At 40.6% G+C, this 15,438-nt stretch overlaps 1 protein-coding gene across 13 annotated transcripts in view; it reads right to left on the bottom strand.

The window, feature by feature from the left end:
- cacna1g (calcium channel, voltage-dependent, T type, alpha 1G subunit) overlaps positions 1-15,438 on the bottom strand; it is a 186,621-nt gene that overhangs the window by 52,119 nt on the left and 119,064 nt on the right. For 10 of the 13 annotated variants that reach the window (XM_035405059.1, XM_035405063.1, XM_035405067.1 and 7 more), the window contains exons 11-17: positions 11,942-12,093; positions 10,852-11,037; positions 9,874-9,988; positions 9,270-9,425; positions 6,242-6,307; positions 2,805-2,898; positions 40-224 (exon numbers count right to left, since the gene is read on the bottom strand). In XM_035405059.1, coding sequence (XP_035260950.1) covers positions 40-224; positions 2,805-2,898; positions 6,242-6,307; positions 9,270-9,425; positions 9,874-9,988; positions 10,852-11,037; positions 11,942-12,093 — 954 coding nt within the window. The remainder of the gene's footprint in view (positions 1-39; positions 225-2,804; positions 2,899-6,241; positions 6,308-9,269; positions 9,426-9,873; positions 9,989-10,851; positions 11,038-11,941; positions 12,094-15,438) is intronic. The other 3 variants (XM_035405064.1, XM_035405062.1, XM_035405065.1) reach the window with 1 other exon arrangement.

Below are 15,438 nucleotides of genomic sequence, written 5' to 3'. Positions count from 1 at the left end.
GACCAACGGAGAATGGCAGACTAACATGACAGAACCTACCGGAGACCTGACATCATAGCAGCTGGGGTCCACCGACACGTTGCTGCCCCTGCGGGACTCCGAGTCCAGGGCCAGGTCCCCTGCAGCCGAGATCTTGGGTACGGGCATGGGCGTAGCAGCGGTGTGGGTGATGAGGGGGGGTGTCAGGCTGGTCTTCATGTCCACATGCCCGTTAATGGGCACCACTGTAGGGCGAAAGCAACATTTGAAGGGAGTGGAAAACCCCTGCAATCAATATATCTGAACAAAATAGAAGTATGCAGAAAACTTAAAGGTATGTACTGCACATACTGCCTTAATATCTAATATAACCTAAGATATAATGTAACTTCTGACCTCAAAGTTTATTTAATCTAACCCAATTCTGATCTTAATAAATATAGCATATACTACGCAAATGTAAGATTTCTCATCTAGAAATGACGTGTGGCAAAGCCAAAAACTAAACAAAATGTTTGTAGGTCAGGCTTGGCTAGGTAGCTAGATAGCTAGATAAATTAAGTAAACTAAAATGTGTTCTTTAAAAACAGAATACATTTTATTTTGGATGCTACACTGAATTAATTTCTAGGGGACTATTTCTAGCACATTCAGGCAGAGACAGTTCACTACAGCTAGGTAGCTACAGAGAGATTGAGATGGAAATCAATTTAGCTAGCCTGCGAACAAGCTAATGTTCCCAGTGAAAGGTACAGGTATTTTATTATAAGATAACAAGCTACTTAGCATGGCAGTGATACTTTGGAGCACACTCTTCATGAATAACCACTCTACTGATTAGTTTGCTAAGTACCAAATGTAAAATAATTAAAGGGCAAGTAAAGGGATTCATGCTATACACCAGACTAATTGTTATGTTTTTAATAATTGCTATGTTTTCAATAATTGTTATGATCTAGCAAGTTAGCTGGATCGATAGATATGTCTTTTCAAAGATGAGCTTAATATTTTAATAAAATTGTATAATATAGTGGCAATTTTAAATTAATTTATAATTACAAATCAAGATCTTGGGTTTCACCATTGCACCAAGTTGAAAAAGATCATTTTTGGACATGTTCCATCCTATCACCAATTCTCTAAAGGTAAAATCTCTAGCTGTGAGATAAGGTTGTTTTATACAGTTCATATGTCTGCAATACATTTTGAACTGGTGAAGTTTCCATTTCCTTCAACAACTTTTTTTCTTCATGTTTTGACTTCAGCGCATGACATACCGCCTCTATAAATCTAGAGCAATGAATGGCTGCTTGATTTATGAGTCCGGCAAAAAGCCTGCTCTTTATAATTTCCGACATGTACAGATGAGTGTCCTGAAATAGTTAAGCAATTTATTTTTTTATTTAAATGCTCAAAACTCTTAGTTGAAACTGAGTGTATGCCATCTAACAGCAACATGATTTATAAATGTAATTAGCAAAATTCAGCAGAAAGAAGAGCAGTAATGCGTTCATAGTTTGATGGTTAGATGGTTCGACTTGCCTGATTGTGAATAGTGAAACCAAGAAATAATTTCAAATGGTTATGTTCTTAGTTATTTAGACAAAAGATTATTCCTACTATCATAAAAGCAAGGAACAACAGATTAAGTTTTGAATGAACATTGATGTCTCTTAAAATCAATGCAATATTATTCACCATTTCTTGAAAGAAAATATTGAGAGATGGGTATGGGAAATACAAAGCATGAATACAGAATGCATGGGTGAAAGCACTTAAATTTTAATATCAGTGTGAGGATAGACTCTGCTTGCTCTTTTGGCTTCGATTCAATTAACATTTGTGCTTAACTGACTCACAATTAAGAGTAATTTAATTACTTTCACAGCTTGGAAAATGATCTGCAAGTCACCAAAGTGTGTTTGTAAATAAAACTACCTTTAAAAAAAAAAAAAAATTTGATTGTTAAGGACTTAGTTCAAAAGTTAAGGGCAAACAATGATTGAATGCAGGCCATTTTCTGGGAACTTTGCCTGTTGGAACTTGTAGACTACTGTACATTTCAGCCAATTATCAAACAATGTCACCTTTCAGCGGTGTTCTACAAGTCTGAATCATGATTCTTTCCATTTTCTGAATGCACACACACACACACGCGCGCGCACACTTATAAAACCCCATTTTATGAATCCAGTCCCACAAAGTAGGACATTAAGGAGGTATACATAATACATCAAGCAGCGTGCTCTCAAACAGAACAATGCCGCCTTTAATGGCCTGGCTGTTTCACAGCTAGACTAAATACATAGGTATAGACATGTTAATTGCACTCATTTATATGGGCACATTAAAAGTCTGATCTAATTGTTTAGAACCACTGATGTCACAACCTCCTGGTATGTTGGCTCATTACAAAGCCAACATTATTACTTTTTAATGTTAGAATTTGCTGAGAGCAAATTCTAAAACTATTCCCAAACTTTATTAGATATTTGCAAACTATGATTCCATTACCCTTTAAATGTAGTTCGCAGTCTAACTTGGTGTGTCTGAGAATAACTCATTGGGCCTTGGGTAAGACCAGAAGATGAAATACAGCACTGTATACTGGAAAGGCATACTTATTTTACTGCCTTACTAAATATAATTCCATCACAAATGCTGCTGTTCCATGTAACCATGGCTTTTCCTGAATTGTTTAAATATATTTTTGATGTATCCTACAGCATTTATTCATCGATGTGTAGCTAAACATTTTTTAGAAACAATTTTTCACTTTTGAAGATTAAACATTTTTTTTGTGCCACACAGAGTGTGCTGCTCACCTGAGGAAGTGGACACATCTTTCTTACTTCCGCTCACGTCATCCATGCTCCGAGTGTAGAAGTCGACCTCGGACTCGGACTTGGACGCATCCCCCTTCATAGGACGAGTGAAAGGGCAGGGGTCAGGGCGGGCGAAGGAGGACAAGAATGCGAGTTAAGAGAGGAAGGAAGAATGGTGGGTGGGAGAGTGTGCTGTCTCCCTGCCCCCCTCCAGACGTCGGCAAGGAGGTCACAGGACAGACAGTACAGGAGAGAGAAAAGCCCCTTACACTGGCAGCACCTATTGGCACAGTGTGTACATGCAAGGTAACGGTCCCGGCCCCTTGTCTTATACCACACTCAAACACAAATGGGCAATCACAAAGGAGCTCATTTGTTTGCAACCGTAAGATAACAATGCCTTCAACCTTTCCTTTTGGAAGCTAATTGAAGCCATTTCCCGCAAAAGTCCAATTTTAGTATAGAGACTCAGATATATAATAATAATTGCCTGACTATTCATCTAATTATAATAATATAAAATGAATTCGTAATTCTTGCCATTGTGTTTCCCTTCTGTAATACAGAACGCAGGAGCTCTACAGATGCTGTAGAAATTAATTCACCTATTTCTATCCTCAGGCACTCCTTTGTGTTTGCCCATATCTTCATCCTGAGCCTGTCTGGAAAACGAAAAAAGGAAAAAAAACAAAAAACAAAAAAAAAACAGCTCACAGCTGAGAGAGAAAAGGGTGTTTCAGTGTGGTTTAATACAAATAATCAACCCGGCGCGGTTTGTCAGAATTGCAGAACTGTTTGCCGACTTTTCACAGTTTCCTTCGCGTTCTCCGATAGGCTCCCATTACAACAGGGAGCTGCAGATGGAGGATATGCTCTGTGGATCTCAGTGCCCAAGGAATTCTTCCACTTTAAGCACACAAATTACTTTTTCAATTATGTGACTGAGCACTGTAGCCAATAGGAAAGCTATCTGTCCAGTACCAAAAAAGGAAGAGGACCTTAATAAACTACCCAATCAAGTTGGGGCTGTTAAGGTTGCAATTTATGGCAAACTAATTATTGAAAATCCTGTTCTCCTTCTGCTTTAATGCCCATTGTACTGCCGTACTGAAATGCTTCCAACTCCAATTCAGTTTTAATTCAAAATATAAAACTCAACACAGGCTGATTGAGATTGTGGTGATAATTCTGACAAACCTTGATTTACTATAGGTGCAATGTCTCCCTTTGGTTTAAAAAAATATATGATTCACTAAATCATAAACCAATGAGATCATTGCACCCTATCTGCTTCACACATCACAAAATACAAGTGAATCGACACATACTGTAAATCAACAGGACATCTACAACAAAACAAGGAACAGCAAAAAAGGGTCTCATCAATGGAGTACACAAAACAGCAAAGCAAGTCAAACAAAACAGAACACTTCCACCACGGTCCCTGCACCCCCTGACAAATAATAAAATAAAAAAAACAGCTGTGATAGGATAAACTGAACAGAGAAAGATCACAAAGCATCATGGGTACCCAGCCACCCCCTCTCACCCTTGCTGGCCAATGGGACAGGTAGAGGAAAGGTACTATTTAGCTTTTCTACTTATTACTTTACTCACAGCACGCCCATCACTGAGCCATGGACCCTGCTCATTTCCCTGGTCTTTTGCTGGCAGACAGGAGGACCTGTTAGCCCAGGGCATGGCTACCTTAGTCCTTATTCCCAGTTTACCTTTCTGAGTAAAGAAGGAAGTTCAGTATCGAGACAACTGGTTAATTGATTTTTTTTTTTTTTTTTTTACTTTTTCACTTTTAATGTCAGATACATACGCTCCATAGCATGAGGTATGTAACAAATGGTCTGAACCACAGCTACGTAAGGCATCAGTGCTATTGTATTCTTTCTTGTCTTATCTATTTTTCCTTTTTCTTCTACATTTTAGGTATGTATTTTTTAATTTGGCCAGTTTTGAATTTGCTATAACCACATTAATTTTATGTTCAAATTGTTGCGGTATTTAAAAAAATGTTGTATCAAAGTCAAAGATAACTGTTTAATAAAATGTACTAAATGATGAAATTGATACAATAAGAAAGTGCGTAAAAAGTTTTTACTGGGTGGTTCCACTGTGGTTCATAAAATCTGACGATTATGGCCAGCTATAGTTTCAATGTAAAACTATAGAAATAGTAATAAATTTTAATATATTAAATAAGCTTAAATACCTCTTAAAATGGAAAGTTAATTTTTACACCAAATGTAATAGATATACATGAAAAAATCAATTAACCGAACTAAGAGACGCAATGATAATGGAAAATAAAGGGGACTGTAGCCCTGCTTGTTTCCCAACAAGGATTTTGTTGTATTACTGTGAGAGAAAAGCCGTGAGAATTGACTTGTTGATACGGAGGACCTCACTTGAAATGAGTAACTAACACATTCCACGAGAGGATGTTAAATTAAAGGTTCCAAGGCTGAATAGTGAGATGGGGGTCTGTGTTTGTTACTGAGGGGATTCCAGCTGGGGAAGGTTGTGCAGTTCCCCCCCCCCCCTTCCCCCCACCCCACTGCCTAGCCTACCACAGCTGTTGGGATGAGGTCTGTTACATGATGTGACATCAGAGACATGGAGGTGACGATTCATGTTTGATGATACCACTCACACAACAGACTCTCTTCAAAGTCCCTTCCAAAGGGTCAAGTGTACCTGTAATACTGCCACCCATCAAACAGTGCTTTGGCTGCCAAAGACCAGTACAGCTATCCCATGACCTTCTGCTGTTCTTCCCCAGTTAATGCCTGCAGTTATTGGCCAAATGAATGTACATTTTGGTAATTCTAATTTTGCCGATCAGGTTTTTATATCTCTAAAGCAGGGGTGTAGAATCGTATACAAACAGGGCTGGCAGGTTATTGTTTTAGTCCAACACTAAGACACCCATATAAGCCTGGGGACACCCCCCTCTCTGAAGTAACGTCCTCCCATAAATATGCCTACAGAAGCCAGACTGTGCCTTCTGAGAGGAATACAAAATGACCTTAATATCATTTCCTTTTGAGTATCATGGAATGGAATGAAACCTCTTACATTTACTTTCATTTTAATTGAATAACGTAGCAACAAAACCACTTTCAGGTTTTTACTTCTCCAGTTGGCTTTTATTCAGAAGTCTGGTTGAACGTGCCTGCTTTCACCAGCTGGGATTCGAGCTGCATCAGTTTAAACGGATAAAGCGGGACTATTAATAAGACAGCTTAGCAGGACCCTGTGTACCCTGGGCTTAGCCTGAGGCCAAAGCACTGAAACTGTGAACCTGTGGATGGGGACTTCAAATCAAGGCTGTGTCCACAGAGATAACCACCAGCGACACCGTACACAAAGGTAGAGTCCTCCTGGTTAGTCGCACTGGTGGAGTCATGCGGAGTGCTACATACCCCTGAGTCTACTGGAAGCTGAATGCAACTGAGCTGGCCATGCATGTCCTCCCTCTTGGTTATTTCCTGAAGTGGAAACGCGTAAGGTTTGAGATAAAGGTGGCCGAAGCAGCAGACCAGACAGAACACCAGGAGAACAAAAGACTATAACATGCCAATAAGAAAGCTCATGAGGAATGCATTTAATTAATGTGCATATATAAACATAGTTCAGTACATGCAAGAAAAAAAATGTGTTAGATGGATGCTGTCTGCAGGGATAAAACAGGCGCTAAACTTAAAAAAAACTTTTTTAAAGCACAATGCTTTAAAAAAGCAACAACAACGGCTGTCCTGCGAAAGATGTCATTTGCAAGTTGATTTCCGATATTGTAGAGTACACTGGAGCCACGTCACAGGATAGACCAATTCTGGCTTGTAAAAGAACCGGCTGTACTGTGCATTGTACAAATTTAGACGGTAGGTCCATATGTAGCAGCTCTCTCCAGTGAATATTACAGGTCACTTTGCATCCTTCCATAGAATGGAAAACGTATTTTTTTTACATTAACAAGCATACAAGAAAAGAAGCATATTACAGTTGTTCTTCAATTTCTATCCCCAGAGAAAGTTTTGATGCAAATAGCCATTTTAAGCCAAATCTGAGCGCTGGGATTTCAACGTAGGGGTTGGGGCTGTCAGATGTCAGAGACCACCAGGGATGGCTCAGATGCTCCTTCAGTGTTAGCACAGGAGAGGGTGAGAGGCGTTGCGAGAACGTCTGTTTGGAGTCTCGGTTCTAGCTTGGGCCGATACTGTGGCAAGGCCATCTGAGACTGCTGCCAGACCAACTTGGAGCTCAGGTCCTAGACTACCACAGGCCCCATCTTTTCACTTCAGCTCCAATTCATCTTTCTGATTCCTCTTCAGCCACACTGACTAGTAAAAGTAGGAGTTAAACAGCACTTAACCCTCTGGCCTGGATCATTCACTGCATTGATAGTCTGCTCATGTATATCCTCCTAAGACCCAGCAATTTGTTTTTCTCCCCTGTAGGGGACATGAGTCTCTGGCCTTAATCTCAAGAACCATGTATTCTATTCTAATTAAAGTTTTTGGAAATATTTTCACTGCAAGATGTTTTTATCATCAAAGACACTTATATCAAAGACAGCATCATATATATATTTTGTTAAAAATTCTTCTGCGGGGTCTCAGGAGGATATTTGCTATGGACAACAGCACAAACAATGTATAAGTGGCAGGGCATCTGTCCAGCCGATATAGCTTTGTGCTTTGCACACGTCACTCACTCTTCCGTTCCCTAGCAACCCTGACGCACTGCAGAGTTCAGTCAACTAAAAATATGCTGTACGCTCGCAGAAGAAAGCAAGACCAAAAACATTAGACAAACAGATTACGGGGGCAAGAAAAGAAGGGTCAAGAGGACAGAGAAGGGCCACTGACATTGTGTACACACATGCAAGTTTTTTTTGCGTGGCCAGCGCACTGGGAATGTTAAGAACAGTATTTCTGCACATCCCACAAAACAACTGAGATTTCTTGGACATACACAGTTACAGTATTGGACATAGACTGGGTCAGATATATCCTATATGGCACTCCTGCTGGTTCCTGCTGTGCCAGCACCTACAGAAAGCTCCAATCAGGAAGCACAGAGGACCTGCTCTGTCAGAAACATGTGGAGGGTGACTGGGACAGATCAACATTCAGTCATGCCTTTATATATCACATAAATTGAACTCACATGAACATTTGGAATTTGGACACTTAAGGTTTCTTCTTAAGGCCTTGTGAAAAGCATAGAGCTAAATAGCACAGAAAATATATCATAGCTATTTGCTGTAATTATGCATTGGCAAACACATTTTCTGCTGGCAGGTGAACACTGTGCCACCCTAGAGGCTAGTACACCTGGCAGAGGGGAGAAGCCCTGGGATCTGAGTGGCTAAGATGCCAGTGTATGAAATATCCTACACACACACACACACACACAAACTGTACTACTGTATAATGATTTCTTACCCAACAAAATCTGGGCTTCACTCTGAACTGGCTCAGAGAATGAAAAAAATGATTTAACTGAAAAAAATTAAGTTATGGTTCATATTTTTATTTTATTTCTCAATTTTCCAATTTCATTGAATCTTGCTGGACTGCTACATTCGGACATTTGGACTGGAGTGTGGGTAATGGGGAGCTGACGCCGCATGCTGTGTGGGAGGGCCTTGAAGCTCACCAGGCCGGTGCACGTGCCCTGTGCACATCTCGCACATTTACCCTCCTGCTGCTCACTTACTGAGACATAACGGGGTACACTGTTACAATCTTTTAAATGTGTCTGCCCCCTGCTGTCTTCACAGAAAGCAGAGGGGATCAAAGCACAGGTGCTATTACAGCTCACAGGGAGAGAGAAAGAGAGTGGGAAAGTGGGAAAGAGAGAGAGACGGACCGCATTCAGTTAAATCAGAATGGCATCCAACCCCTTTGATCGAGTCACATTCTACCGAGGTCCTATTATAAAACAATTCAACAAAATATTTTTTATTTAAAAAAAAAGAATTATATTTGGCCTCTTGAATAACAAGCATCTCATAAGAACATCAACTCCACCATTTATCTCAAGGCTGTCTTTGTCTTCTTAGACTTTGAGATGCCAGTGAGAAATCCCTGCTATGTAGTAAGTGATAAAGAGCTGCACAGGGAAAGGAAGACAAAACAAAAGAAGGAATGCGCAGTTGGGAAGACCAGACTGTACGAGCAGCCCCGGTTAAATTTAAGCACACTTCTCTCACGGTGGTCTGAAACACTGATCACCACTCACTGAATAATGCATGTCCAGAGACGAGGAGAAGGAAAGAGGGAGGGACTGAAGCAGAGAGAGGATGCAAAAAGGAGAGCAAGGCTGGAAAATCAAGTAAAAAAATCAGTTTGGGAGAGAGAGAAAGAAAGAAAGAGAGAGAGACCGATAAAAGGGCATAATGAGAAAAAGGTGGACAGAGGTGAAGTGACAGCTGAGTGGATTTACCTCAGTTTGGAACCCTTCCACCAAAATGGCAACCAGCAGGTTGAAGAGGGCATAGTTGCCAAAGGTCATGAGAGCGATGAAGTAGAGTGCCGCCCATGGAGAGGTGGAGGCCATGCCGTTATACAGCACCTTGTTCCAATCTTCCTGTGTCAAAATCTGGAGTGGGAAGCACACACCATCAATACAATGCATGGCACACACACACATCCAATCCCCCCCCACACATACACACATACACAACAATTATTTTCAGGTTCACATTCGCTTAATTTCTTTTCTCTCAGTATTATGATCACAGCCTATCCAAACTGACACAAACCATAAAACACCATACATTCATACAAAACATTCAACACAGTGCTTTGAACACATAAGTACAAAACACAATAAAATATATAACAGCACCAAACCAAGTGTACACAAGTACACACATTAACAAATATTCAGCACACACAAAGCAATGAGCACAGCATGTCAAAAGAGTACCATTTTCCAGGATGATAAAACTAAAGGGAAAGGTGTATTATAGGGACTTTGATAAACATGGCTGGACAGTCCTTAGAACAGCCATTACTGTGCAATGGCTAACATTAGAAAGACTCACCTGGAACACTGTGACAATTGCCCAGAGCAGAGAATCAAAGTTCTTGCGGTCTGGCAGAGTATCCCCATCCCGCTCAGAACCAAACTTACAGCCAAACAGGTGCATTCCCAATATACTACATCAGGAACATGGCAAAAGAGAAAAAGTGAGACAGAAAGACAGAGAGAAAGAGAAAGAAAGGCTAAGAAAGGCAATGCATTTCAATCAATTTTTATAGTTTTCTTCTTTTCTTAGTTTTAAATAACATCCATTAATCAAGGTTTGTGTTTTTGGTACGTTGCCTCTACATTGGTGAGTTTGGCTTCTCTTCACAGAAGCAGTGGGTGTTTATTTAGCTACATATTTCCAGTTAGGAGTCCACCGTGCATTCTTCCTAACCTTTTTAAAATATTTCTTTGCACTAAGCTTGCCAAGCCCCAGCCAAGCTGATCAGAGACCTAGTCTGAAAAGGAAACATCAGAGCTTTCGGGAGTTTATTCCTACACTGTGCGCCTGAACTGAGGGAAGCTCCCGTTTTGAATCTTAATTCTCCCTGCTCCACAATTTGTATAATCTCACACTTTGTGTAACATAAACATGCTTGCCTGGGTGTCATAATGAGCAGGTGATTGTGATGGCCCTCTATGGTATGAGGAACCATTCAAATTACTCTCTGCCTGTATGCATGCAACCCATAAGGAGGCAGGGTGACAAAATAATGAATCTCTTAAGACAGATTGTTTTGATGATTTGAGTTTGAGTTTGAGTGTGTGACCCTGTTTTTCATGATGTATTTACACAAATCATCCAGAGGTCAGCACCGTCCAGTGGTGTGTGTTGTTTCCCACTTCAGTGATTCCAAGTGTTTATTATCTTACACGGTCTCCACTTCTACACAAGCTTCTTCACTGTCATTTTCTCATCACCCTGCCGTTCCTTTCCTGTCCCTCTACAAGTCTCAACTGTTTGGCCTTGATAGCTCTGCCCTGTCAGTCTCACCTGAAGATGAAGATGAAGAGCATGAGGAGCATGCAGAAGGTTGCCACATTGTCCATGGTCTTCATCAGCACCACCAGCTGCCTCTGCAGAGCTGGCATGAAGCGCACAAGCTTCAACACCCGCATCAGCCGGAAGGTCCGCAGCACTGAGAGACCCCCGCCTTGCTGGCCAACTATCTCCCATACGCTGAAAGAGAGACAGAGATTTTGTATGCAATAAGCTGCCCGATCCATAACTATGTTACATTAAGCCAACTACTGCTGAAATCAGGGTTATCAGGACCAGCTCACTCCATTTCCTGTGGTTGCTGGAACTGAACTGAGCATGCGTGTTGTCTTCCCAAGGTTCAACATACAGAATTCTGAGTATGAACAAGTGTACACAAGAATAATTTCAATGGGGTACCATTTAAAGTTCTGTAAAAAAAAAAACCCAAAGTAAATAGAATTAGATCACAGAACAGTGTTGCACTAAAAATAGGCATTTGTTTTGCCAATTATTCAGGTCAACTTTGTACTTGCTTCATTAAAAAATACAAACACTTGGAAGGATGATAAGGAAGAGAGGTTGGTGATGTGCAAAGACATCATAATTTAAAAAGGCTGAACAACATTTTGGAATTAGTCAGAAATTGGCTTTAAAGGATTCGAACAGGAATTAATTCTATTCAGTTGTAAGATATCCAACCTAAATTATACCAAAAGGCTAAATGGTGTACTGGTAGCCCATTGGGATTCCATGAACTGGCTTGATCCAATAGAGCAGTGATAACCAACTCTGTTCCTGGAGATCTACCGTCATGGAGGTTTTCATTCCAACTCTAACAATGCAGGCCTCATTCAATAGCTACAGGTCATGTTGAGCTGCAAATTATAAGAGTCAGGTATGCCAACTTAGGGTTGAAATGAAAACCTACAGGAGGGTAGATCTCCAGGAACAGGGTTGGTTTTCAACTGCAATAGAGCCTTAAAGGTAAAATGTACTGTGCAGCAATGTGGCCATAAACACTTTTAAGAATTAGCATCCCGGTGGTAATGGAGTATAACAGTACTCTCGATTAGGAGAGGGGTTTTGCTGCTGAGGAGCTCACCTGATCACCACGATGATGCCATCAAAGATGTTATAAGGGTTCTTGATGTAGCCGAAGGGGCCGTACACCAAAACCTTCAGCAACATCTCCAGAGCAAAGAGACTAGTGAAGACAATGTTGCTGATCTCCAGGGCATTGGTCAGCTCATCAGGCTGGGGAAGATAGATAGAGGAAAAGAGAGAGACAGGGAGACAGAGAGAGAGAGAGAGAGGGAGGGAGAGAGAGAGAGAGAGAGAGAGAGAGAGAGAGAGATGAGATAGGATGAGAGACAGGGGAAATGGAAGGTAAAGACCAAGTGAAAAGAGAGTGAAACAGCGCGAGGTTTACTTGCAGTGCATGATGTACAGTACTGTACTGTTACAGCCTTGCTCTTATGGCATTGCCAGCTCGACTTATGCCAACAAAATGCTGCTGAACTGAAAAGGATGGAGCGTGCTCAAGAACAAATTGTTCGCTCGTAAACGAAGACCCATTTTGCAGGATATTAGCTCTGCGGAATTATTGCATGCTTAAATCTTTAACAATGCACTGTGTCTCAATCATTGTGTCAACTTGTGACTATTGCTTCCACGTGAGGTAAACAAGCAGTGTTTTCAACGACCTCCATCAGGGACATTACAGCCCAAGTAGAGGAGAGAGACAAAGGAAGGTAGAGAGATGAAAGAGACACACACCTATGAGGTTGTATCCACCATCCACACCTATTGTGAGGCATCCCATAGATGCAAATAAGTTAAAATAAGAAATACAATGACACCGAAAAAATACACTCTGACAAGCATAACATTTTAGTAGTGTATAAATAATAATGTAAACACTTGCAGTTTGTATCTCACAGGAAATCCCAGAGACAGACAGCGATATCAAGTATGAGGATTGAGGGAGACTTAATGACCTATGGAGAGCACTGAAAGTACTTAACAGATTTTCAGCAAAATAATTAACATGGCAGACCACCGTAGACTGTTAATAGCAGACTGCTTACATTAGCATCACTCAGTATGTTTGGCATTACTTTAATGTAATCTCTGTCTCCAACCAGCCATGATGGTCTTATTGCAGAGTGCAGTATGTATACATGCTGTGAGCTGCAGTAGTTATAGTCATACAGTAGGCATTCTTTAACTGGACATGATTGAAATCTAGCTGAGAATGACACACTGTCCAAACAATCATTATCCATAAATATAATTGACCAAAATAAATGCTTGTATTTTTGCTCATGGTGGTGTGATTCTGATTAACTTGCACTTTCTTTAGAGGCATTATTTATTGTATTATATCTATGCCTGGTTTCACCATGCAAAAACCACAGTAGACAGAGCACTGAACTAAACGAGTAGTGAAGGAGAGAGGAAAGATTGGTTTGGCCACTTCCTGTTATTTCTGCCAATAGTCAAGGAGCACAACATGAACAATGTGTGGGGGTGGGGGGTGGGGCAGGGAGAATGATGAGCTACCTTGAATAGCTGCAATTGCTAGAACCAGCAGAACTTTAAAAGCAAGCTCACTCTCTTATGAACTGCAAGAGATTAACACTGGCAGACAGTGTTCATAAAAGGCACTCTTTCTTTCTCTCTCTTCCTTTATCTCTCTATCTTTCCCAGAATGCCTTCATTTTTCTTTTTTCAAGTTTCTGTCATTTGTGATGTGCATGAGGAAGCAGGTTTGTACTGTATGTTAGGTGAAAATGAGTAAGGTTCTTTAAATGCTCCAAAACAGTTTTAGCGTTTTTGGTTGATTTTTCATGTGTCATTTTTGGTAGGATGGTAATATATTGAATAATCCTACAATTTTTTTAAGTTTCAAATAAATAGATTCTAAAGTTTAAGTCTCTCTCCCCCCCTCCTTCTCTCACTCTCTCTCCCCCCTCTCTCTCCTTCTCCCTCTCTCTCTTCACTCCTCTCCCCTTTTCACATGGCCACACATTTACAGCATCCTGTAGATCAAGCATTGCTCAAGGACATAACAAACTTGTGAATAAAGCACGGTGTTTTACTACCTGTATTCTCATACATTAAGGTAATTTATTTTCAGAATTTATCTACCAAGCACTATACATACCACAGAGCAATGGCATCACATAAACTCTGATAGGTTAGATCAGCAGAACAATTAATATACCAGTATAACTGATGAAAACCAAAAACCAAAAAAAAATATAATAAATTATGAGGAGAAATCTTTTTATGAAGTGTTTCATAAACGGATTGGAACGAGAATTGGAAAACAGACAATGTATCTGCACAAGTACACATTTCCAGTCTTAGTGGAACATAATGATAAAGGAAAGCTGGCACAAAGCAGTGTAACGCAGAATAAGCATTCCTAAAACAGCATGAATTCTTCCTGCTAATACATATACCCTCAAAGGAACACATATGCTTACAGTAAAGACGGCTAACAGTTCATCTTAAAGCTCATGTATTCATTTTTAAATGACAAATCTGGGAGTGAACTTTTTAATTGCCCTTTTAAATGATATAGCCAGCAAAAGCATTTCAGTGTAATATGGGGTGGGGGTTGTATGACGTATGATGCATAAAATGAAAAATAACATTTTAAAACTAATTGAATTAAGATAAATCTAATATGATTGTATTTCTTGGTACATTATGATGGAGTGTTGCAATTTGTTAGACTCTCCATGGTCCACGTCTCCTGTGGTGACTTCAAGCTAATGGCCAGAGAATGACTTCTGACAGGGTCAAAACTGAGAATGGCACAACAGCGCTGGGTTAGGCAGGGCCGTTTCCATTAAGAACAAGTATGCCTTTGTGATGAAGTCACCACTTAAACCTACAGAACCTCCCCTACAACGGAATGGAAATCAAAGGTCATGCCTTATACTTATCAGATGTATTTCTGCAGTGTTCTCAATTATGACTGAATTATGCCCCTTCAGATCTGAGGTGGTTTGCACATAGGATGCACAGGTAACCCCCAAATGGAGGACACCATCGCTGCCCGTGCCCCCCTCCTTGCTGCTCCCCATCTCCACCCCCCTCTTTCATGTTCCAAGGGAAACATGCCGTCAACCCTCGCTGCGTTATTTCCGTATTTATTTCTGGTCTGTATTGTGACCCCGGGCATCACCCCACTGGGCCTGCTTGGAAAACACCAGACCATTCTGACAGCCTTGTCTCAAGAGCTATATCTAACCAGTTGGCTTCTGATTACTGATTACTGCTACAGGGGAGAAAAGAGAAAAAAACAGAGACTGGCACTTACAAAGCAAGGGCCTGACTGAAGTGCTTCTTCAGGCAAAAACAGTGACTTAACTCTAGAATGTTTAAGGATAGGTAATGCATTACTTTATATTCTCTTTATCAATATCAAGCAGAGATTACACTATTGAACCATAACACATTAAACACACAATCTCTCTTGAGTTTCTAACAGGTCACAGTTCATGTGTGATGGCTGGCTGTGGCTGTTACTCAACAGGGATGTGACTGTTTGACAAATTGAATTGTAAGCACTGAACTAGTGTTTAG

The sequence above is a fragment of the Anguilla anguilla genome, chromosome 2 (assembly GCF_013347855.1).
Source record: "Anguilla anguilla isolate fAngAng1 chromosome 2, fAngAng1.pri, whole genome shotgun sequence".
NCBI classification, from domain to species: domain Eukaryota; kingdom Metazoa; phylum Chordata; class Actinopteri; order Anguilliformes; family Anguillidae; genus Anguilla; species Anguilla anguilla.
This window is presented reverse-complemented; position numbering and strand designations above follow the sequence as displayed.